Below are 24,664 nucleotides of genomic sequence, written 5' to 3'. Positions count from 1 at the left end.
CGATTTATATACGCTACTGTGGTTGCATTGTCTGATAGAACTCGCACCGCCCGACCTTGGACCAACGGAAGAAGGTGGCGCAAGGCGAGACGTACCGCTCTGGTCTCCAGACGGTTGATGGACCAAGCAGCCTGAAGAGGGGTCCACATTCCTTGTACCGCTCGCAATTGACAGACCGCTCCCCAGCCTGTCAGACTGGCATCTGTCGTCACTACGACCCACGGGGGAGGATCTAGGTCCACCCCCTGCAATATATTGTCTGGGATTAACCACCAAGCCAAGCTGGAACGAGCCGGCTCCAACAGCGGCAATTGGATGCCGTAATCCCCTGATTTCTGGTCCCAGCGAGAGAGGAGAGCGAGCTGTAAAGGACGCATATGTGCAAAGGCCCACGGCACCATCTCCAGAGTAGAAACCATATGTCCAATGACTTGTAAATAATCCCAGGCCGTAGGTAACGGGAGATCTAGTAGGGTCTGCACCTGAAACATCAGGTTCTCTAGTCTCTGCTGAGTGAGGAATACCTTGCCCTCCAAGGTATTGAAACGCGCCCCCAAAAATTCCAACTGTTGACTCGGGACCAACTGGCTCTTTGCAAAGTTGACTACCCAACCTAGCGATTGAAGTTGCTGTACAACCGACTGAACTGCTCGCCTGCACGCCTCTTCCTACTTTGCCCGGATGAGCCAATCGTCCAAATAGGGATGCACCAGAATTCCTTGGCGTCACAGATAGGCTGCGACTACTACGAGAACCTTGGTAAATACCCTCGGGGCCGTGGCTAGCCCGAACGGAAGGGCGCAAAACTGGAAGTGTTCCCCCAACACCGTGAATCTCAGGTACCTCTGGTGATGTTCCCTGATCCCGATATGAAGATACGCCTCGGCTAGATCCAAAGAAGCCAAAAATTCTCCGTTGTGGACGGCCGCAATAACAGATCTTAGCGTCTCCATACGAAACCGGGGAACGCGCAAGGCCTTGTTCACTCTTTTCAAATCCAAAATTGGGCGAAACGTACCTTCCTTCTTTGGGACCACGAAGTAAATAGAATACCTGCCTGTTCTGGCCTCCTCCGGAGGAACAGGCAATATTGCTCCCAGAGTCCGTAACCTGTGTACAGTGTGGGCGATAACCAGCCGCTTCTCCTGAGGACCGCAGGGAGAGATCATAAAAAGATCCCGGAGGGGCCGAGCAAACTCCAACTCGTAACTGTAACGAACGACGTCGAGGACCCACTGATCCGACGTGACCTTGACCCATTCCTCCCAAAACAGGAACAACCGACCTCCGATGCGGGGGAGGGAGGAATGGGCCTGCGCGCCTTCATTGCGAAGGCTTCCCGGCGGGCAAGTTCTGCGAGGATCCCAGACGCTGTGGTCGCCTGCCTCGAAAGGAAGGAGACCAAGGCTGAGACCTGGGAACCTGCTGTTTCTGCTGAAAGGGAGCCCCCCTTCCCATGCGAAACCGGTGTTGCCCCCGAAATCGGGACCGTACATTCCCAAAAGAACGAAATGAACGGGGCTTGTCCTCCGGTAACTTATACACTTTATTCTCTGCATCCACCGACCAACGCCTGAGCCACAGCAAACGCCGAGCAGCGACCGCCAATGACATAGTGCGGGCCGAGGTTCTCAACAAATCATACAAAGCATCCGCCGTGTAAGCAACCGCCGCTTCCACACAGTTGGCCTGCTCAGCCTCGGCTGGTGGGAGCTCCTGCATGGTAAGCAATTGCTGAACCATACTGCTACATGCCGCTGCTCGGACCCCCAAGGCCGCTATCTCAAATATGCGCTTTAACAGAACCTCTAACTTTCGGTCTTGGAGATCTTTCAAGGCTACCCCTCCGGTGACGGGTATGGTAGTATGCTTAACCACAGCAGTCACTGCCGAATCCATGGAAGGGACCTTAAAAATATCCAAAGAATCCGCAGGCAGGGGATACAACTTATTCATTGCCCTGCTTACGCGCAGGGATGCCTCCGGCACCTGCCATTCCTTGGATACGATCTGTAAGACCTTGGAATGTAAGGGAAAAGTCTGTGGGGGGGCCCTTAGACCTGCCATAGCTATGTCCCCCGTGGAAGTGTCAGTGTCCTGCTGCGGCGCTGGGATCTCTAACTCCTTCAATACATGAAGGATCAAAAAGTTAAGTTCGTCTTTGCCAAATAGGCGCAGAATCTGGGGGTCATCGCCTTCGAGCGATCCCTGAGCATCAGAGACCTCTGTCCCTGCGCCATCCGGAGACCCTTGGGTGAGATCCGGAGCTCCCGGACCCCCCTTACCCCCTAGAGAATAAATTCTGGCTGCATCTGAACACCTCGCTTTGTCCTGAGACCCAGACCGGCCTTGCTCAGGAGAAACTTTGGGGACCTTAGTGGGAGGGGGTTCATCCGGCTCCCAACCTGCCTCTGCCTCCAAAAACGCCTGATGCATTAACAGAACAAACTTAGAAGAAAAAGGTACTTTCCTTTTGTTGGAGCCCCCCTCGGGCTGGTCCCGAGGGGGGGGGGGCTCCAGGAGCCTCCAATTCCGATCCACTGCATGGGCTCAAGGCAGGAGGTGAGCAAAGAGAAAAATCCTCCTCCTCCGATGCCGAATCAGCAGGCTGCCGCGTGGTCAAAATGGCCGCCGGCTCCCTAACAGTGGGAGGCGGGGCTAAGGACCGCGCGGCTGCCAGCCTCCCCAGCCGCTCCGACGAAGGACGAGAAGCACTGCTGCGGGCTGCGCTCGGCCCCCGGGAGGGTCCCTCGCCCCCGGGAATGCAGTGGGAGCAGAGACCCTCCCTGGAGAGTAGCGCCCCCGCCCTGCCATAGGCCGTACAGGCCGAAGACCGCGGCATCCTGAGGCTGCAGGCAGAAAGCGCGCCAAAAGTAAGTAGCTGGGAGCAGCAAAATTCACGCCAAACTAGTAGCTGTCGCAGCGAAGTGCAAAGTCGCCGGGTGAAGAACTTCCACCCCCTCCGGAGTCCCCGGTCAGCGCGGCAGGCTAGGGCTACAATCGGACCACAGCCTGCTCCCAACAGGACTTACGGGTCCTTGATCTTTAACTTTTTTTTTTTTTTTACAAATAAACAAAAGCCCTCTTCAGGTTCGAAAACCTGTAATAAATCACAGATAGATGGGGGAGGGTGACCGGACCACCGGTAGGCTTTCCCCCGGACCAAAGGGACACAACTACACCGGGAAAATAAATGAGAGCAACGCTCTCATAGCCTGCCTCCACGCTGCAGGGAACAAAACGCTGCGCTGAATCAGGTAAAAGAACAACAAGCTAGTACACTTTTTTTTTTTTTTTAAACTAATTACAGCAAGAAAGAAATAAACTAATTGATCTAGACAGTATAAATTAATAACACCTGAAAGGAATTTTTGTCAGGATAGACAGGACTGCAGGTTATGTCTCTCAATCTGCTGGAGTCAGAGGAAATACTGAAGGATGGCAGGTGGCACACCAGTATATCTAGGGAGTGCTTTCAGTTTTCTCTCAGACTCCATCTGCTGGAGGGGAGGCATAACCCAGCAGTCTGGACTGATCCTGGTACGTACAGGGAATGGACAATTTTCTCATTGGAGGGGGATGGGCAGTGGAGTGCCTCAGGGATCTGTATTGGGACCATTACTTTTCAATATATTTATAAATGATCTGGAAAGGAATATGACAAGTGAGGTAATCAAATTTGCAGATGATACAAAATTGTTCAGAGTAGTTAAATCACAAGCAGATTGTGATAAATTGCAGGAAGACTTTGTGAGACTGGAAAATTGGGCATCGAAATGGCAGATGAAATTTAATGTGGATAAGTGCAAGGTGATGCAGATAGGGAAAAATAACCCATGCTACAGTTACACAATGTTAGGTTCCATATTAGGTGCTACCACCCAAGAAAGAGATCTAGGCGTCCTAGTGGATAACACATTGAAATCATCAGCTCAGTGTACTGCGGCAGTCAATAAAGCAAACAGAATGTTGGGAATTATTAGGAAGGGAATGGTGAATAAAACGGAAAATGTCATAATGCCTCTGTATCGCTCCATGGTGAGACCCCACCTTGAATACTGTGTACAATTCTGGTCGCCGCATCTCAAAAAAGATATAATTGCGATGGAGAAGGTACAGAGAAGGTGACCAAAATGATTTATTTATTTATTTATTTAACATCTCTTTTATACCGATATCCGTTCGCACATCGCATCGGTTCACAATAAACAAAAAGTTTTGGGCGGGGCCCTTACATGTAACAGGAAACTTAGTGAACTAGGAAAAATACAATTAACTTTTGGGAGGAGCCCTTACATATAACAAACATCAATGGGTAGATGCAATGCAATAGAATGGGAATAAGAATAAGGGTATAAGAATAAGAATAAGGGGAATGGAACAGCTCCCCTATGAGGAAAGACTAAAGAGGTTAGGACTTTTCAGCTTGGAGAAGAGACGGCTGAGGAGGGATATGATAGAGGTGTTTAAAATCATGAGAGGTCTAGAATGGGTAGATGTGAATCGGTTATTTACTCTTTCAGATAATAGAAAGACTAGGGGGCACTCCATGAAGTTAGCATGTGGCACATTTAAAACTAATCGGAGAAAGTTCTTTTTCACTCAACGCACAATTAAACTCTGGAATTTGTTGCCAGAGGATGTGGTTAGTGCAGTTAGTATAGCTGTGTTTAAAAAAGGATTGGATACGTTCTTGGAGAAGTCCATTACCTGCTATTAATTAAGTTGACTTAGAAAATAGCCACTACTATTACTAGCAACGGTAACATGAAATAGACCACCGAGCAAGGTTTCCCTTGAATCAGTGGGTGTTGGAGAATTACTAGCATCAGTAGCAAGGGTTAGACTTAGTTTCTGGGTACTTGCCAGGTTCTTATGGCCTGGATTGGCCACTGTTGGAAACAGGATGCTGGGCTTGATGGACCCTTGGTCTGACCCAGCATGGCAATTTCTTATGTTCTTATGCATATGGGCCTTTTAATGCGAGCAATTCTTAAAATTAAACCCCACAATGTGTTACTGAAAATTGTATTATATACTGTGGTTTACATTAACCCAACAAAGCCAAAACTTGACTAAACCTCTCCTAGGTGCAGTGTTGTGCTAAATCTCCATGGCTCTCAATGGGCATGTTTCCCCTTTCCAAACATGCACAGGCCCCTCCACACCCACCATCCTTGGCAATAGAGGAATCAAACATGTGACAGTGCAGGTTATAGGGCCTTTCTAGCCTGATACCTTCCTCTCTCCCTGAGATCCCCACCTCCATCAGGAGCGCCCTCCAATCAGGCAGTTTAACCCATCTAAAGAAGGGAAACTGAAAATGGAAGCAAGTGGTTAACAGCTTCTTAAACCACCAGTGCCAAAAATACAAAATGGCTCCAGCTGATCTTGGTAAAGGTGTCCAGGAGGAATTTTATACTTACTGGTTACAGGAGAGTGAATCACTTCGGTTGCCTCTAATCCAGGATGATCCATGAAGGGCAGATATTCCTCTTTAACACTCAGTGAGAACACAGACGTTACAATCGGAAGACCTATGATGAGGAAATAAACGTGTCTAGAAGGAGTCACTGAGGACCTGCTAATATTATATTAAGAAATTGATTTTATGTCTCCAGATGTTCAATATTAATAACCCAAACCCCGTGATCTGAACATGCAGAACCCTTTATATCCAGGACATTTACTTACTAATACTGGGATCATTCATTTCTTCTTTTGCCTCCAGCTCATCGTGTTGAACAAAATATTTCTCATCTTCCTTTTTAATCTTGAATATCACTTCAGGATTAAGAATTAAAAAACCTGTCAATAATAACAGAAAATTACATTTTAAGGGCTTGATTTTCAAAGTGTTTTATATGCATAAAAACCCATTGTGTACCTGTGTAAATGTCCATTAGAAAATTGCCTGGGGTTTATGCACGTGAAAGTCTGCAGAAAAGTATTTGCACACATTTCAAAGAGCCACTCTAGAGAGCAGAGAAAGGAAAATTGGTTCTACCTACTAATTTTTCTTCCTGGAATACCACAGATCAGTCCAGACGAGTGGGTTCTGCATCTCTACCAGCAGATGGAGACAGAGAACAGTCCCTCTGTAGTGACCTGTACCCAAGCCAAGTGTTGCGTGCGTGGACCCTTGGGCAGAGACTAGGCTGGTGCTACATGCAGACAGGGTCCCTGCAGGTCCTCGTCATCAGTAGGTGGATCTGGCTGAAGCCTAAAGGGACTTTCACCCATACCAGCCCACGTTTCCCGCAGGTTGAGCCCTTGGGTGCCGCGTCCGGCTGAACGTAGGTGCAAGCCTCTGGCTGGCGAAGGGTCCATTGAAGTCTGGTAGTTCACAAGAGGAACAGTCTGTACAGGTCACAGTTGAAAAGGCAGCAGGCAAAGTCGAAGACGTACCAGACATCAGGGCAGGCAGCAGAGTCAAGAAACAAGCCAGAGGTCGGGGCAGGCGGAAGGCAAGCGAAATGCAGGTGAAGTCCGAGGTCAGCAAAGAATCAATCCAAGAGGAAGCTGAAGTCAGGAGCAGTCCGAGATCCAAGCCGAGAAGACAATTCAAAGATGGGATGGGAACTAGGAGACAGGAACCAGGAGAACAAGAAACCAATTATTCACCAGGAATGCGACCTGTTGCTGAGGTGTCTAGGGTTGGTCCAGGCTGGTCTTAAATAGGGAGGCCCAGTGACATTAGCAGAGGGTGCCATGAAGGATTTCCCGCAGCGGGCCTTTAAATGCTGTTGACTCTCGCGCGTGCACCTAGGGTCGCTCGCTCAGATTAGTGGCGTCCTCTGCATGGCGTAGCCTAGCCTGCACGGCGGCCTGCCGTGTTTCGGATCGTGGCAACGGCAGTCCTCCTTCTGCTCAGCGTCCAGGGTAAGGGCGACTGGTCGCAGGATGAGCCCGAGGCCAGCCGAGCGCAACAGTACTCCCTCCTCTAAGCCTTCCCCCAGGAAGTCAGGGTTTCTTGGGATAAGCTGCATGGAATGCTTTTAGGAGTTTCTTGTCCATAATGTTTGAGGTGGGTTCCCAAGTATTCTCCTCCGGGCCGTACCCCTCCCAGGAGATCAAATAGTCCCACCTCTCATTTCGTCGTCGAACGTCCAGTACTTCCCTTATTTGGTAAATTTGGTTCTGGAACCTTCCGGGTTGGCCATGACAGAATTAAAGGCTTGAGGAGAGAAACATGAAATGTGTTGTGGATCTTCAATGAAGTGGGTAGATGTAATTGGTAGGTAACGGGCCCTATTTGCCGGACAATAGAAAAAGACCCAATATAGCGAGATGCAAGTCTCATGGAGCGTACCCTGAGCCGGATATGGTGGGTACTTAATCAAACCTTGTCTCCAGGTTTGAATTGGAGGGTTGGTCGCCAGTGGATATCAGTTACCCTCTTTGCTCTTAGGGAAGCTCTCTGGATCATCGCCCCAGTTTGGGTCCACAGCTCCTGAAGTTCATGTGCAGTTAACTGGGCCACTGGAGAAGAGACAGTCAGTGCAAGCAGTAGTGGGGGAACAGGCTGTCTCCCATATATAATCAAAAATGGGGAAGATCCTATGGCGGCGTTAATGTGAGAATTATGGGAAAACTTTGCCCACGGGAGAAGGGATGCCCAGTTGTCTTGACATTCGCTGACGAATGCTCTCAGGAAGGTCTTAAGTGTGTGGTTTGTGCATTCTGCCTGACCATTGGCTTGTGAGTGGTAGGCCATGGTAAAATCCAACATGATGTTGAACTACCGGCAAAGTGAGTGCCAATATTTGGCCGTAAAATGGACGCCTCACTCAGAGACAATATGCCAAGGCAAGCCGTGTAGGCAGAAAATGTGGATGGTAAACAACTTCGCCAGTTCTAGTGCAGAGGGGAGGCCTGGAAGAGCAATGAAGTGGGCCATTTTAGAGAAACGGTCGATGACCCAAATAATACGACAGCCATTAAGAGAGGGGAGATCCACTATAAAGTCCATGGACAGATGGGTCCAGGGTTCCTTGGGGGCTAGCAATGGTTGTAACAACCCCCAAGGTCGTCCAACCATAGATTTTTGCTGAGCGCAGGTAGGACAAGAGTCCACATAGGCCTTGACATCTCTCTGTATCTGGGGCCACCAAAAATACTGCTGGAACAGTGCGAGAGTCCGGGCCCGGCCAGGATAAACTGTGATACAGGAACTGTGGGACCATTCCAAAACCTTCTGGCGGTGCTGGCGGGGAACGACTGTCTTTCCTGGAGGGATGGTCTTGGTAGCAGCCAAGAGAATCTGTGCCAGATCAATGATGTAGCTGGGAAGATCAGGTGTATCTTCTGTCTTGAAAGACCGGGAGAGGGTGTCAGCCCAAGCGTTCTTGGTTGCAGGCCTATATCTCACCACGAAATCGAAGTGGGTAAAGAACAGGGACCACCGGGCCTGGCGGGTATTCAAACACTGGGCATGGCAGAGATGTTCCAAGTTCTTATGGTCGGTATATACTGTGATGCGATGTTGTTCTCCCTCCAACCACTGTCGCCACTCTTCAAGTGCCATCTTTATGGCTAATAACTCCTTATCCCCAATGCCGAAATTCTGCTCAGCAGGGGAGAATTAACGGGAGAAGAAGTAGCAAGGGCGGAGTACCCCCACATCAGAGTGTTCACTCAACAAGGCCCCAACCCCCATGGAGGAGGCGTTGACCTCGAGAATGGACGTGTGGGATCTGGTTGGCAGAGGCATGGTCCCTGGAGGAAAGCCTGCTTTAACTTGTGGAAGGCGGCGACCGCTTCAGGAGGCCATTCCTTGGAATTTGTCCCCTTCCTGGTGAGAGCCGTGAAGAAAGCAGCAATCTGAGAGTAGCTAGGGATAAAGTGTCGATAGACGTTTGTAAATCCTGGGAACCTCTGTAAGGCGTGGAGGTCGGAAGGTTGGGGCCGGTTCTGAATACAGGCCTCCTTCTCCAGGTCTATGTGGAAGCCGGTGCTAGAAACTATATATCCCATCTCAAAGATGCACTTTTCTAATTTAGTGAACAGTTTATTGGCCTGTAGTCACTGGAGGACTTGGCAAATGTCTCAGTGATGGGATTGGAGATCTGTTGAAAAAATAAGAGCATCATTGAGGTAGATCACTACACAGACATACAGGAGATCCCTAAAGACCTCATTTATCATGTTTTGGAATATCGCAGGGGCACTGCACAAGCTAAAGGACATTACCAGATATTCATAATGGCCATCCTGCGTGTTGAAAGCAGTCTTCTATTCATCGCCCGGCTTGATTCGGATGAAGTTGTATGCCCCCCAGAGATATAACTTTGTAAATATCTTGGCTCCTTGAAGAAGATCAAGAAGTTCTGAAATAAGAGACAAGGAGTAGCGATCCTTCTTGGTTATAGCATTTAAACCCCAGTAGTCGAAACAAGGCCGTAGTGTGCAGTCATTTTTGGCCACAAAGAAGAATCCCTCCACTGCTGGAGACGTGGAGGGTTGGATGAACCCCCTATTGAGATTCTCCCAGATATACTGGGTCATTACCTTGGCCTCTGGAAGGGTTAAGGGGTACACCCTTCCCTGTGGCAGGGTAGTGTCAGGTATTAGATTGATGACGCAGTCGAATGAACGATACTCTGGTAAGGTCTCTGCCTTCCTCTTGGAAAACACATCTGCATAGTCTGCGTACTGCAGCAGCAGTCCCAAGGAGGTTGAGGTTAATGGAACAGGTGAAGGAGGTCTGACATGGAGGAGACATGAGGCATGGCAATTTGTCAACTGAACAGTTCCCCAGTTGAAGCTAGAAGAATGGAGTTGCATCCAGGACAATCCCAACACGACGGGATGTATTGCCTTTTCAATGTGAAAAGTTATCTCTTCCACATATGGAATGCCGGTGCAGAGGCGCAATGGAACCACTCTTGTAGTGATATGACCAGGGAGAGGTTCCCCATAGATGGAAGAAATAATTAAAGGCGAGTCCATGAGAACCGTTGGGATCTTCAGAAGATCGGCCAGGGCCTTCATGATGAAGTTCCAGCCAAAACTGGAATATACTAACGCAAGGGTGGAGAATTCATGCTTGTCTGTGGTGATCGGCAGTGGGAGAGTAAGTTGGGGACCAGGAGTGGTATAGGCTAGGATTGTCTTCCCACTGGCTCCTAGGCTTGGGAGTTTCCCTGCTTCACAGAACATTGCGCCGGGAAGGTGCCCCTTCCCAGCGCAATAGAAACAGAGACCCAGGACACAACGACAGTGCTTCTCCTTATGCGTGAGTCAACTCTGCCCAAGCCGCATGGATTCCTCGAGTCAAGATGATGTAGGCGCTGCCTCTGGACCTGGGACCAGGGAGCGTGAAAACGGGGCAAGCATCATCTGCCTTCGCGGGGTTCGCAACTCCTGGGCCTGCTGCTGGAGATAGCAGTCGATCCTCCCGGCTAGATCAATGAGGCCATCAAGCGACTCTGGGAGCTCCATCCCTGCTAGCTCGTCCTATATTTGGGAGGATAGTCCTTCCAAAAAAATACTCCGAAGGCTATCCTCCCGCCAATTTAATTCAGTGGCTAGGGTACAAAATTCAATCGCGTAGTCCATCAAAGATTTAGCACCCTGTCGAAGGTCAGATCTAACGGTGGCCAAGTGGCCCGGCTCATCAAATACTTGCTTGAAGGCTTTGACAAAGTGCTGTAGATATTGGAGAAGTGCATCTCCTCATTCCCATAAGGGGGAAGCCAAAGCCAAGGCCTTCCCATCAAGGAGGGAGAGGATGAAAGTGGTCTTAATAGTGCCATTGGAGAACTGCGCTGGCTGGAGAGTGAAGTGCATGAAGCAGGGATCTCCCGCGTACTGGGGCGGTATTGGAAGATGAATGATAGTCATGGCTGGCGCAGGCACTGGGACTGCAGGGGTTGAAGTACTGGTCATGGTGGTGGTGGCATTGAGGTGGGCACTGAGGCATTCCATAGTGCCTGCCAACATTTCCAAAAAGTGTTGCTGCTGCTACATTTTTTGGGCTAGTCCCAAAGCGGCCTTGAAGCCTGAAAGATCTGCCAGATCCATGGCCTCAGCATGGCCATGGATCTGCATGGCCTCATCCATGGCCTCAACAAACCTGCCAGATCCATGGCCTCGGTCAAGACGAGGTTGGCACTACCTACAAAGAGGGTCCCTGCAGGTCCTCGTCATCGGTAGGCAGATTTGGCTGGAGCAGAGGCCTAACGGGACTTTCACCAATACCAGCCCAAGTTCCCCACAGGCTGAGCTCTTGGGTACCGGGGCCGGCTGGACTTAGGTGTGGGCCTCTGGCTGGCGGTCCACAAGAGGAACAGTCCATACAGACCACAGTCGAAAAGGCAGCAGGTGAAGTCAAAGACGTACCGGAGGTAAGGGTAGGCAGCACTCAGCGGAGTCAAGAAACAAGCCAGAGGTTGGGGCTGGCGGAAGGCAATCAAAATGCAGGTGAAATCGAAGGCAATCAAAATGCAGGAGGAAGTCGAAGTCAGGAGCAGCCGAGATACGAGCCAAGAAGATGATGGCGAAGGGATAGGAACTAGGAGACAGGAACCAGGAGAACAAGCAACCGATTACTCATCAGGAGTATGACCTGCTGCTGAGGCATCTAGGGATGATCCGGGCTGGCCTTAAAAAGGGAGGCCCGGTGACATCAGGAGAGGGTGAGACAGAGGATTTCCTGCCACAGGTCCTTTAAATGCCGTCGACTCCCGCACGTGCTGAGCGGCATCCTCCTCAAGGCGTGGCCTTCCGCGCTTCAGATTGTGCCAATGGCGGTCTTCCCTCTACCCAGCGTCCAGGGTAAGGGCAGTTGGTCATGGGATAAGCCCGCGGCTGGCCAAGCGCAACACCAAGATTAATGTAATCAAAAACTAACCTAACTCCCTCTCTAGGATGAGCAGGGGAAAGGTCAGAGCCCCTGAACTGGAGCCCTCATATCAAACAACTGAAACTGTAAACTTCCAACAATAGTAGTTTCTGCACTATATACAACCAGAAGAGAGATTGGTCTTTCCAAACAAAAAGGGTGGGGTTCAGGACTAATCTGTGCTATTCTAGGAACAATAATTAGCAGGTAAGAGACAATTTTCCTTTCCTGTAAATACCCCAGATCAGTCCAGACAAGTGGGATGCACCCATGCTCTTCTAAACCGGGTGGGACCCCGAAAAACCAGCCTGCAGCACAATCTCTCCAAACTGCGCCTCCTCCAGCACCCAAATATCCAGTTGGTAATGTCTGGAGAAAGTGTGACACAAAGACCATGTTGCCACTTGACAGATCTCCTGCAGAGAAACCAGCTGACACTCTGCACAAGAAACTGCCTGTTTCCGGGTAAAATGCACCAGCAGCCTTCTAAAATTGGCCGTTCTTTATATGCTGATACAATTGCTTCTTTTAGCCACCGCGCAATGTAGCCTTACTTCCTTTTTTTGCACCATTAAACAACATGAAGAGATGATCTGATCTCCTAAAACCATTCGTGACTAAGATACTGCAAAAAAATGTCTGGCGAAGATCCAATAAATGAAGCTCCCTTGCATGCGGCATCACCACATCCAAATGTCGGAATGCAGGGAGCTCCACCTTCGGCAAAAAAGAAGGTACCATACACAACAATATCTCATCATACAAAATCCGAAGGAAAGGATCTCTACATGACAAGGCCTGAAGTTCAGAAATCCTTCTGGCTGAACAAATCACCAAGAAAACTTTCAAAAATCATTCAGCGATATCTGCTTCAAAGGCTCAAATGGAGGTCCACACTGAATCCCAAGGACAAAATTAAGGTTCCACGAAGGGCACATTCTGCAGATCAGAGGACACAAATGTTTCACATCCTTAAGAAAATTAATCACATATGTAAACAGCCTAAAGCTACCACCTCTTCTCACAGTGAGTTAAAGCCAGACCTTTTACTAGATCCTTTTGTAAAAAGGTCCAAATATGAGACCCTACCACATGCGTAGGGTCAAGATCTTCCTCCAGACACGTTTCAAACACGCACCACACTCTGCCATAAGCCAGTGAAGTGGATGGTCTCCTAGCTTGAAGCAACATAATAACCACTTTGGAGTAACCTTTCGAATGCAAATGCTTCCTTTCAAAAGCCAGGCTGCGAGACAAAAGTGATCAGCCCAATCTGAGATGATTGGCCCTTGACCAAGTAATCCCTGCACATATCCTAGCCTTAGGGGTCCATCCACTGAGAGATTTACAAGATCCGCAAACCATGGCCAGCAACTCTGGCATCACTATAACCACTCTTCCCATGTGCTTCTCTATACTTTTTTTTTTTTATTTTCAAATTTTTTACATTATTACATGTAATCTACACTTTAGAACACGGTACATACTATTCACATATATTTTTCAGTGATACAGCATCAAAATCATATTATTTAACATTTCTGAATATATGTTACCTAAATATAAGAAACATGGGGGGCAAAGAAATATGAGCGAATTCAGAAGAAATATTAACGTTTCAGCAACTGATAGGAAAGAGCATTTACTTCTTTCATGTCGATTCATCTCTAGGGGTACTTTGCGAGTGGCCAATCAGAAAAGCCCTGAGTTGTTCCGGCTCAAAAAACACATAATTATTATTCATTTGTCTAATACAACATTTACTAGGGTACTTCAAAATAAATTGGGCCCCTAAACTTAGAACCCTCTCCCTCATTGAAAGAAATTATTTTCTACGTATTTGTGTAGTTTTCACTATGTCAGGGTATATCCATATTTGTGCACCGTAAAACTTGGTTAACCTGTTTCTAAGAAACAATTTCAAAACATTATTGCGGTCGGTAATGAAGGCAAACGAAACCAACACAGATTTCCTCTCTCGAATTTCAGAATCTATAGATAACTCTAACAAATCAGAAATATCCAAAGTAGTCCTTTGTTCTTCTCTCACTTCACTTCTTTGTGGCAAATTTTCAAAACCTGTTTCATATAGGTTTTAAATAATTCGAGTGGTGATATACCTCTAATAACAGGAAAGTTTATAATTCTTAAGTTTGATATCCTCATACTGTTTTCCAATTTCTCCATTTTTTTCTCTAGAACCAGGTCTGTTTTTATAATATTCTGTTGTATATCTTCAATTTGTATAATTCTTTTTTCATGACTTTCAATCTTTTTTTTTTTTTAATTAACTCTTTATTCAATTTTTCCAAATTAAAACATAATACAACATTGTATTTTCATATAATATAAGTAATCACAAAGAGAGACATTCATAAATCACAAAAACCCAATAATCAAAACAATCTCAATATATCTCTCATGTGAGTCTATAATGTGGGGGGGGGTCCTGACTAACCATAAATAATACAACATTCAAACTATAAGGGAGTGATTTCTATTTATTCTTGTACAACCGATACTTCTGACATATTAGGAATCTCACCTAGTCTGGTTTTATCCCTTAAGAAATTCTCCAGGTGGGATGGCTCATTAAAGGAAAATTTCTTACCCTGGTAATTGACAAAACATTTTGATGGAAATTTTAAATAAAAAGTAGCTCCAATTTCCAGGGTCTTACTCTTTAACATAAGGAAGTGTCTTCTACGCAATTGCGTAGGTCTAGACACGTCCGGAAACACAAAAAATTTTTGGCCACAGAATGACAGATCCTTATTCTTTTTTTTTTTGTTTAAATAGTTTTTATTAACTTTTTAGAAAAAGGCACTTACAGAATAGAAAAGGAGAACATTAACTTGTACAATATTCCATTATTCTATGACTGGGTTCCATGTAACCAACAAGCAATGCCTTATAGAACCTAGTATTAGTTCTGCAAGTGACTAAAAGGTGAAAGGAGAGAAGAGAAAAAAGGAAAGGAACAAAGGAGGGAGAAGGGGAGAAAGGAAGAAATTGAATAAGGAAGAAGAAGAAAAAGGGGGCGGAAAAGTGGGAAGAGGGGGAAAAGATAAGTAGGGAAGGACGAACAAATAAGAGAAAAATAAGATAGAGAGTGTGACATTCCGTTTATATAAAAGATAGTAGAGAGAGTATAATGCCCAAGAGATAAAAGATGAAAATGTTAAGGAGCTGACATTACCCACATCATATAGCAGTCAAGGCTAAGTAATCGTCAAGCGGCTTCCACACCTGGGACCAAGAGGACAGCCTGTGAAATTTGATCGCCATGGCCTTTTCGTATTTATTGTACAGACACACAGTGTTCCACCATAGCTGCTTAGATAGCATATCACTTCTCTTCCAGTTTGCCATAATATTATGAAGGGCCACTAGTATTAAAAAATCTAGCAGTTTTTGGGCATGGATAGGGAGAGCGCTGAATGATGGATCAGAGCCCCGTAATATGATGATAGAATATGTAAGGGGTAATGAGAAATTTAGTATGGTAGAGATTACTTCCCATATTTGATTCCAAAAGCGAGAAACATGGGGGCAGTAAAAGAGAACATGGGACAAGGTGCCTTTCGCTTCGTTGCAGGACCAGCAATTATGGGTCTGGAGAAGGCCGGCGCGGTGCATGGTCCAGGGAGTCCAAACCGCTCTGTGGAGAATGAAGAAAGCGGTCTGAGTAAGGCTGGAAGAGAGTGATATATGTATCGAGGTTTTCCATACTCTGGGCCAGTTTAGAGATATTGATACATTCCCAGTGTCTCGGGCCCAAAGGGATTGAAGGCTGAGAATGGACATAGAGGGACAGGATGCTTTTAAGGTTTTATATAGTCTTGAGGCTAAATGACCAAGTGTGCCATATGATTGAAAGAAAGAGAGGGCGAAAGGGTATTCTACAGAGTATAGCTCATGCAGGTCAGTAGCAGATATAGAATTACGAAGTTGTAGCCACGCATAAAACTGAGTCGCCGGGAGACCGTATTGAGCCTGTAGTTGGTCGAAGGGTAAAAGTGTATTATGGTGCAGCACAGAAGTTAGAAACCAGATACCTGATTTTTTCCAGAGTGGCCAATTTAGAGGGTGTCCATCTACTCGAATCCTGGGATTATTCCAGATTGGAGCCATAACAGACTTTACCCAACTGGCAGGTGTTTGGGACAATACGTATTGAACACTTTCAGTGCTCTATGCATGGCAGCTATAATTGGATTAGACGCTGCTGTCAAGGGAAGAGGAACACCTGGAAAGTATGTCAATGGAACAGGCAAAATTATTCCCTTTTCGATTGGTAGCCATCGGGGACATTCCAAGGAGGTGGAATCAGAATCGAAGTAGTAACGCCCTTGCTGCAAAAGAAACGCCAGATGGTAGAGATAAAAATCAGGGAAGTTTACCCCCCCTTGTTGGGTGGTGCATTTTAATTTTTGTAAAGCAATTCGTGGAACCTTGTTTCGCCATAGGAATCTTGTGAGCAAATTTTCAATGTGTTTATAAAAATCAGACGAGAAAAACACTGGGGTCATAGCTAGTAAATAAGTGATTCTAGGTGCAAGCACCATTTTGATGGTATCAAGTCGCCCCCACCAGGAAAGGTGTAAAGGAGACCACTTGTAGGTTGTTTCTCTGATCATCTGAAGTATAGAGGATTCACAGTATCCAAGGGTGGTAGGGATATTGATGTGAAACCGAACTCCCAAGTACTTGAGGCCATTGGTAACTTTCTGTATGGGAAACTGGGAGAGGTTTACCACCGAGCCCAGGATATTGAGAGGGAGCAACTCAGTTTTATGCCAGTTTATTTTGTAGCCAGATGCTAAGGAGTAGGTAGAGATGAGGTGGAATAGCGCAGGGAGAGATTGGTCTGGTTTAGTAAGAAAGAGGAGGACATCGTCCGCATACGCAGAAAGTTTGTATGTCTCCTCTCCCATAGTGAGTCCTGTGATGTTGTCCGATTGTCGGATAGCTAATAGTAGTGGTTCTAGAGCTAAATTAAAAAGAAGGGGAGAGAGAGGGCATCCTTGGCGAGTGCCACGATGTAAATGAAAGGGTGCAGAGGAACGGTTATTAATGTATAGAAAAGCAGAAGGAGAGGAGTATAGGTTCTTAACCCAAGAAAGAAAGGTTGGGCCGATGCCAAACCAACGTAGGGTGGCTAGTAGAAAAGGCCATTTGACCCTGTCGAATGCCTTTTCAGCGTCCAGTGAAACGGCTACAGCAGAGGATGTGAGAGAAGGAGCATGGTGCATAGCATGAAAAAAAAGACGTGTGTTATTTGCAATTAACCTTCCTTTAACGAATCCAGACTGATCTGGATGTATTACTGAACATAAAACATGTGATAACCTAGTAGCAAGTACTTTGGTAAAGATTTTGTAGTCTGCATTTAGAAGCGATATTGGCCGATAATTAGGTATGAGAGTAGGGTCTCTGCCTGGCTTCGGCAGGACTACAATGCACGCTTCAGTAAAGGTTGAGAGGGTCTCTGAGTGGGAGGTAAAAGAGGAAAAATAGGCATGTAATCTAGGCACTATATCATTTTTGAAAGCAAGATAAAAGTCTGAGTTGAAGCCATCGGGGCCTGGTGCTTTCCCAGCAGGTAGAGATGAAATCGCCGACGCTATTTCCAACTCCGTAATAGGTGTCTCGAGGGCGATGACCTGGTCAGCTGTAAGAGAAGGATGTTGTAGAGTCGCCAGAAATTGCTGTATTCGCTCCGCTGACTGATGTACATCGTCCTCGGACTGGTATAATTGTTCATAGAAAGCACGAAACGCAGCTAGAATGTCAGAGTCCGACGTTAGAGGCTGGTCATGAGGAGACAATATCTTAGTGATCCTTTTTTTCTCTTGGCGTTTTTTAAGGTAGGTAGCCAGTAGATGTCCGCACTTATTATGTTCCGCGTAGTAGAGAGCCCTGGAGTGATGAAGACCTAAGATGACTTTTGCACTCAGAATTTGGTTGTATTGGTATCTCGCTTTAAGTAACGATGCTAGAGATGCTAGAGTGGGGGACGTCATATGCTGTTGTTCCAGCGTTGAGACTTGCGTTTGCAGTTGCGAGAGAGTGGCATTCTGAGCCCTTCGAGATGCTATCGTGTAGCTGATAATTTCACCACGAATAGTGGCCTTGAAGGCGTTCCAGATAGTGGAGGGAGAGACTTCCGACGAGGAGTTGAGTCGAAAGTATTCTTGAATTTTAGGTTGGAGGGTTTTAGTAAAAGATGGGTCCGACAGTAAAGATGAATTGAAACGCCAGCGGCGGTCAGTTTGAAGAGGAGAAAGCAAGCGCAATGACAGTGTAACTGCAGCATGGTCTGATACTAAAATAGGAGCAATGTTGGCTGATTGAATGAAAGGGACCATGGAACGTGAGATTAAAAAATAGTCTATACGGGAGTAGGAAGTGTGGGGAGATGAAAAAAAAGTATAGTCCTTAGTTGTAGGATGAAGTAACCGCCACGGGTCAGTAAGACCAAAAGAGTCCAAAAGATGCTGTATAGCTATGCAAGCCTTGGGTATCTGAGGTCGAAGAGTGGTTGATTTATCCAAGAAAGGATCTAAGGGCTGATTGAAGTCTCCCCCCACAATCGTAGGGCCATCGCCCAATGTCAACAGGTTTGCAAAAACAGAATGAAAAAATTCTGGGTTATCAGAATTGGGCGCATATATATTGAGAAGGGAGTAAGAGTGACCAGCAATTTTTATTTGTGCAAGTATCCATCTGCCCTCTGTGTCTGCTGCTTGATGAAGGACTTCAGCGTCCAGCTTTTTGTGAAGGAGGATGACAACCCCTCTTTTTTTATGAATAGCTGGGCTAAATAGGACCGATCCGACCCATTGTTGCTTGAGCTTTAAGGATTCACTTGGGGTAAGATGTGTTTCCTGAAGTAGTGCTATGTCAGCATGTAAAGATTGTAAGTAGGTCAGTATCTTCTTCCGTTTGATTTGGTTGGAGAAGCCGTTGACATTTAGAGAAATAATGTTGATATTAGAAATAGCAGACGCCATGAGGCAATGTTGAGAAGGCATTATAGATGATGTGGCTATCGGGCATTACTTGAGCTGCTGTAAATTGGTAGCCACGAAGAGGAGGGAACCATGCGCAGTATGAAATGTCACAGTTCATATAGGGAGAGAGGCGAAAGAGAGAAAAGCAAAACAAAACATAGAACCAACATGAGAAGAGTTGAAAAGCCATAAGGCTATTTATAACAAATTGGGCCTCCTAATGCGCCAGAGGTCGCGTCTAGCCTAGCGTACCAGCCAGGTCGCCAATAAACAGAGAACTTCCAGTAAAAGGTTGATGGGAATCAGAATAATATAGGCAGGCTGCCCCCTAAATAAAGGATTGAGGAAAAAAAGAATCGTGCAGCTGCCTAATCAGTGTATAGATCACCGCTTGGGTAATGTGCCACGGATTGCCTCCAAGTGGTGCATTTAAAGAGTAAACAGAGCTCGGTATGAGCTAAGATATACTTCAAGTAATCATCTCAGACGTGCATTGTGATTTCAGAAATTCATCCAGAGCCGCCGGGAGTTGAAAAATTCTCGTGCGATTGTTTAAGGTAACCCTCATTTGTGATGGATACAGGAGGCCATATTGTGCCCCGAGGGAGCGCAGTTGCGGAGGAAAGGCAAGAAATTGCTTGCGACATGCCGCTGTGGTTTTGGCAAAATCCGGAACTATCATGAGGTTGTTCCCTTGATATTGCAGAGGAGCTGAGCTCTTGGCGGCCGCCAAGATAAGGAGTACTTGAGAATAACGTAGTACCTTGAAAATAATGGGTCTTGGATATTTAGAACCCCTAATCGGCTTGGCAGGGATCCGATGTGCCCTTTCAACTTCAAAGGGCTGGTCAAATTTAATTTTAAAGAAAGATGGGATGAAATTGGATATAAAAGTAACAGGTTCCGTACCTTCTGCCCCTTCCGGTACGCCGAGCACTCTGAGATTATTTCTACGATTGCGGTTGGATAAGTCCTCGACATCTTTCCGTAATTGCTCGACTTCGGAGCTCAAGCGAGGTAAGGCCGCTGTGGTGACTAGTAAAGACGAGGCCTGTGCTTCTACGTCGTCTAGGCGTATTTGAAATGCCACTATTTGTTTAGTCACCGTCTGTAACTCACCCCGGATTGCAGTCGTGGTATCAATATTGATTTGCAGCATGTCTTTTAGCTGTTTAAGTTCCGTAAGAACTTGGTCTGCTGACGCCATATTTTTTGAGGCTGCTGTTTTGTCCGGCGAGGGTGGATCTTGTTTTGCTCTCTTAGAACCGGACACCGCCGCGAAAGCTGCCTCAATTTTCCCGGATTTGGTGGTAGCCATCTCGCTCTTGAAAGATGAGTCGAAGAGCAGTGATTTATGATCAGAAAAAGTTATTGGAACCCAAAAATTAGTAAGCGACCTGGCGGAGCTTCAAGGCTAGGCGGCCATCTTGGTTGCTGCTCAAGAGCGCCCCCTCACAAATCCTTATTCTTAAAGAATTTTCCCAGTACTATATCTTTATCCTTCTCCAAGGAAAAAAATACAAATAATGTTGCCCTTTTATTTATAATGTCTGTAGACTCTTCTAAGAAAGTAGATATCCCTATACTTTTATCCTCTAGCTGACCATTATTGTCACTAGGGCGCACTGAGAAGTAATACATTTTTGATATCACCGGTATATCTTTATCTTCATACGCTAAATTCTCTTTCAAAAATTTTTGAAACATTTCTATAGGTGACAACAATCTAGTGATTGGGAAGTTAACAAACCTTAGAGTTTTGATTCTCATTAAATTTTCTACATTTTCTATTTCAGCATGTAAAGAGTTACAATCAGTGATATTCAAACATTCTCTCTCTTGGATATTTTGTATTTTCTCTTCTACAGTTTTCAAAGTTGACTCTACTTCATTTAATCTTTTTCCTTGTTCCACTATGGACAACCTATTAACATTAACTAATGAGGATAATGAGTTGTTAACTTGAACTAGGTTAGAGTCCAATTTTGTCAAAACCCTCCACAAATCCCCCATAGTCACATTAGCCGGGTCTACAGTATCAATCTGTGCCCGGTCTAAGGTAATTATTATATTACCTTCTTCTGCCTCTGTGGATTGTACTACAGGGCAGGCAAACGATTCGACAACAGTCAATGTAGATTGCATTTCCTGTGCACTCACATTCTTGACGTCTTCTCAGCTTGCTGATCTTTTCCTGTGTTTCCTGGAGGTTGAGGAGGGGTCGGTTGATTGCCTGGACTTAAGGAGGCATCTGAAATGCCTCTTGTAGAGTCCATACATGGCGTTCCCTGCCGATTAATGTGTGCATCCATGGGGCCAATTTTCACAGTTGTTGGCGATGAGGTGACAAAGCGCGCCTTCCTTTTGCGACCCATAAGTGAGAACCACGGGGTAAAAAGATTTCCAGAGGCTTATCCGGCCGGCTGCGGTCTTCGCGGTCAAAGCCGGTCTAAGCCGCGCGCGTGGCTTAGGCAGCTCGCCGGCGGCACTACGCGCCGACGTTCCTCGGGTTTTATAGGCCCGGTCCCTGTATGATGAAGTCAGGAACACAGGATCAGCTGGCTCCAATTAAGCTCAGCTCCGTTCTCCCCCCACTCACGGAGGAAAATCCTGCAGATTTTATTGCAGTCTCTGCGTTCCTTACCAGGACGGCTCTCTTTCACTCCCTTCAGTTCTCTCTCAGGGCCCCATGACGTTCAATCTTTGAATTAAATGTAGTAACCAAAGAATTGTTTAACACAGTCTGATTCTTAGTTTCCAAAGTTGTAGCAGCCAGTGTTTTTAACGTGGATTCAATTGCCTTTAAAGCAGACCAAACATTCCCTAAATAAATTTGTTCAGGTTGACTGAGCTGGATACTCACAAACGCAGGGTCCAACTGACCTTCTCTCGCCTCCACAGAGGTTCCCGGGGTTTCAACACCCGTTGTTGTTTCCATGGGTCTCATCTGACTCTCCTCTCCGTGAGAGTCAGACCTCAGCACAAGCCGGCTATCTCCTCTTTGCAGTGCTCCTCCTACTCCTTCCCCGAACTCGGTCTCCAGCCGGGCTATCACCTCACAAGCTTGAAGTAAATTGCTTTTAGCTTCAGTTGTTGAGGACGCCTCAGGCTGTGCTGGGTATGCCGGTCTACTCGGCTCACCGGGGCTCAGAGTCACTTCCAGGGTCAGAGGGGACTGCGTTCGCTCCTTAGCAGTCCCCTCAGCGACCAGCCCCTCCGGTGTTTGAAATGTTCCTTCGGAAAAGAAACCCTCAATTCGTCGCTGAAGGGGGTCTGTTTCAGGTAAGCCAGCCATAGCTCCCCTAACTCGCCCCTTCCTTTTAGTATGGGGCATTTTTAAGCAAAAGTATAATTTTTTAGGTATAAGACGACGAGAGCCTCTTTCCACGCGTCCTATCAGCTGTGCTTCTCTATACTCTGCAACACTCTGCCTATAAGAGGCCATGGGGGAAAAATGTATAACAGGATCCCCATTGATCATGGAAGGACTAGAGCGTTGAGTCCCTCAGATCCAACCTCTCACCGGTGAATTAAGAACTGGTTTCCCCTGGCATTGTGCTGTGAAGTCATAAGATCTATCTGGGGAAAACCCCACCTGGCCCAAATGAGATCCATGGCCTCTGTGGATAGCTCCCATTCTCCAGGATCTCCTGTTGGCCGGATAGCCCACGTGCACATTATCCACTCTCGCTACATGAGATGCTGCCAGTTCCGCCAAGTGCTGGTCCACCCAGAGAGAAAAAACTCCTGGACTTTCAGAGCCACCACACAACCCTTTCTCCCGCTTTGATTGATATACATCACTGTTGTCACATTGTCCAAGAAAACTTGCAATGCCCGATCTTGCACTCATGGAAAAAAAGAGAGCAATGCCATGTGAACGGCCCTCATTTCTAATTGATTAATAGACCATAACGCTGTCTATGACTGTTACATGCCCCGTCTGCGCACAGGCCTGCTCACCTTGCTAACTCCTCTGCAGGTCATGGGTCGGCCTCCCCAGCGACAGCCGCGACCTCCTCCAGGCCTCGGCGTCCCGCGACGTGCCAGGCCTCACGCCGGAGTTTGGCATCCTCAGTGGCGTTGGCCACGCCCCTACGTGCACGCACGCGCTTCGCCCGGTCTCTTGTAGGGCCAGGGGCGGGTCCTAGCTCCGCGGCGCACCCTGATTGATTGCCTGATATAAGGAAGTTCCTGCCTGCAGTTACTTGCCTTGGCAATCGGGTCGACACTGTTTGTGTGATAGTTTGTCTCCGCGTTCACAGTCTTGTTCCAGTCTTGCTCCAGCCTTGTCCCGACGTCCTTCCGTTCCAGTGTCCGCCTGTCTCGTCTCCCCAGGTATTACCCTCGGACTGTCTCTCTGGTACTGACATCAGCCTGTTCCTCGACCATTCTGCCTGCTGCCTGGATCCTGACCTCTGCCTGCCTTGTGACCTCGTCTGACCTCCGGAACCTGACCCCTGCCTCGTTGACCACTCCTCAGACTGATCCTTGGATCTGACCTCGGCTGCCCTTGATCATGTCTCTGATTCTGGCTCTGTCCCTCGTCTTGTCATCGCCTACGCTGTTCTGGTCCTCCTTGCTCCATCAGAATCACAGCTCCAAGTTCGACCACGCTCCCTTGCTGTCCGTGGGCACGCTTGTCTACAACTTCTCCAGGAGACCCTGCGAGGCCCACCTAAGTCCATGCGGCCCGGGTCCCTACAGGCTCCACCCGGGGGGACCACGGGCTTCCAGTGGTGAAGTTCATCCTAGCCTCTGTCTCCTCCAGTGCTCCGCCCCCTGGGGACAGGTGCTTCCTGGTCCCTACCAGGGAGCAGTTCTCCACTGCTGTAGCCAACTATGATCTGCTCCATCTTCGTCAAGGGTCACAAACCCTCTCTGAGTATACAGTGGAGTTCAGGACCCTGGCTACTGAGATCGGGTGGCAAGAAGATTGTCTGCAAGCCATCTTCCTAGATGGACTTTCCAGCACTCTCAAAGATGAACTCTCCGTCCGTGAGACTCCCACGTCTCTAGAGGACTCAATTTCCCTCACCGGGAAGATTGACCATCGTCTCCGGCAGAGGCGCCTAGAAGTAAAGGCTTCCTGTTCTCCTACACCACGTCCCACACGTTTCCTGAGTCCTCCAATCAAGACTTCAACACCACTGCCCTCTTCCATGGTGGAACCTATGGAGGTGAACCGTGGGTGACTATCTCCGACTGAACATCTTCGTCGGAGGAAGGAGGGTGTTTGCCTTTACTGAGGCACTCTTCCAGTGGTGAAGCTCATCCTAGCCTCTGTCTCCTCCAGTGCTCCGCCCCCTGGGGGCAGGTGCTTCCTGGTCCCTACCAGGGAGCAGGTCTCCACTGCCCCAGGACAAGGGTCCACCCCCGAGTGCAACAATGACTTCCAAAGCAGAATTTCTAGAAAATTAGATAAATCGTCTTGAAGATTAATTGCCAACCGAGGAGATGTAGGTTTAGGGAGAAAGTAACAGGTATTTATCGAAGGCATATTCTCTGAGGAAAAACCCAAAACCTCCATAAGAAATTTCTTTACTGTAGAATAAGGGATCTCACCAATCAGTCTTGGAAAATTTAAGAATCGTAGGTTAAGGTGTCTTGCATTATTTTCCAGACAGTCTATATGCCTTGCCAATGCTTCTCTATTCTTAACTGTTGCAGCTTTAAAATTTTGAGTGCCCTTTTCTTTTTCTTCTAAACCAGTTATCTTGGAAGCCAACACATTGACTTGTGATTGAATTTTGAAAGAAACTTGGTGACATTTTGAGATCGAATGATCAAGTTTTATATTCAA

General features: G+C 47.1%; 1 protein-coding gene across 1 annotated transcript in view; it reads right to left on the bottom strand.

Annotated features, from left to right (window-relative positions):
• The window catches only part of LOC115080662 (zinc finger protein 665-like), a 202,676-nt gene that overhangs the window by 23,085 nt on the left and 154,927 nt on the right, over positions 1–24,664 (bottom strand). Inside the window, exons 8-9 of the mRNA XM_029585002.1 lie at positions 5,695–5,808; positions 5,427–5,537 (exon numbers count right to left, since the gene is read on the bottom strand). Coding sequence (XP_029440862.1) covers positions 5,427–5,537; positions 5,695–5,808 — 225 coding nt within the window. The remainder of the gene's footprint in view (positions 1–5,426; positions 5,538–5,694; positions 5,809–24,664) is intronic.

Source organism: Rhinatrema bivittatum, chromosome 19, assembly GCF_901001135.1.
Source record: "Rhinatrema bivittatum chromosome 19, aRhiBiv1.1, whole genome shotgun sequence".
NCBI classification, from domain to species: Eukaryota; Metazoa; Chordata; class Amphibia; order Gymnophiona; family Rhinatrematidae; genus Rhinatrema; species Rhinatrema bivittatum.
Note: the sequence above shows the minus strand (reverse complement) of the source record. Positions and strands in the feature narration are given on the sequence as shown.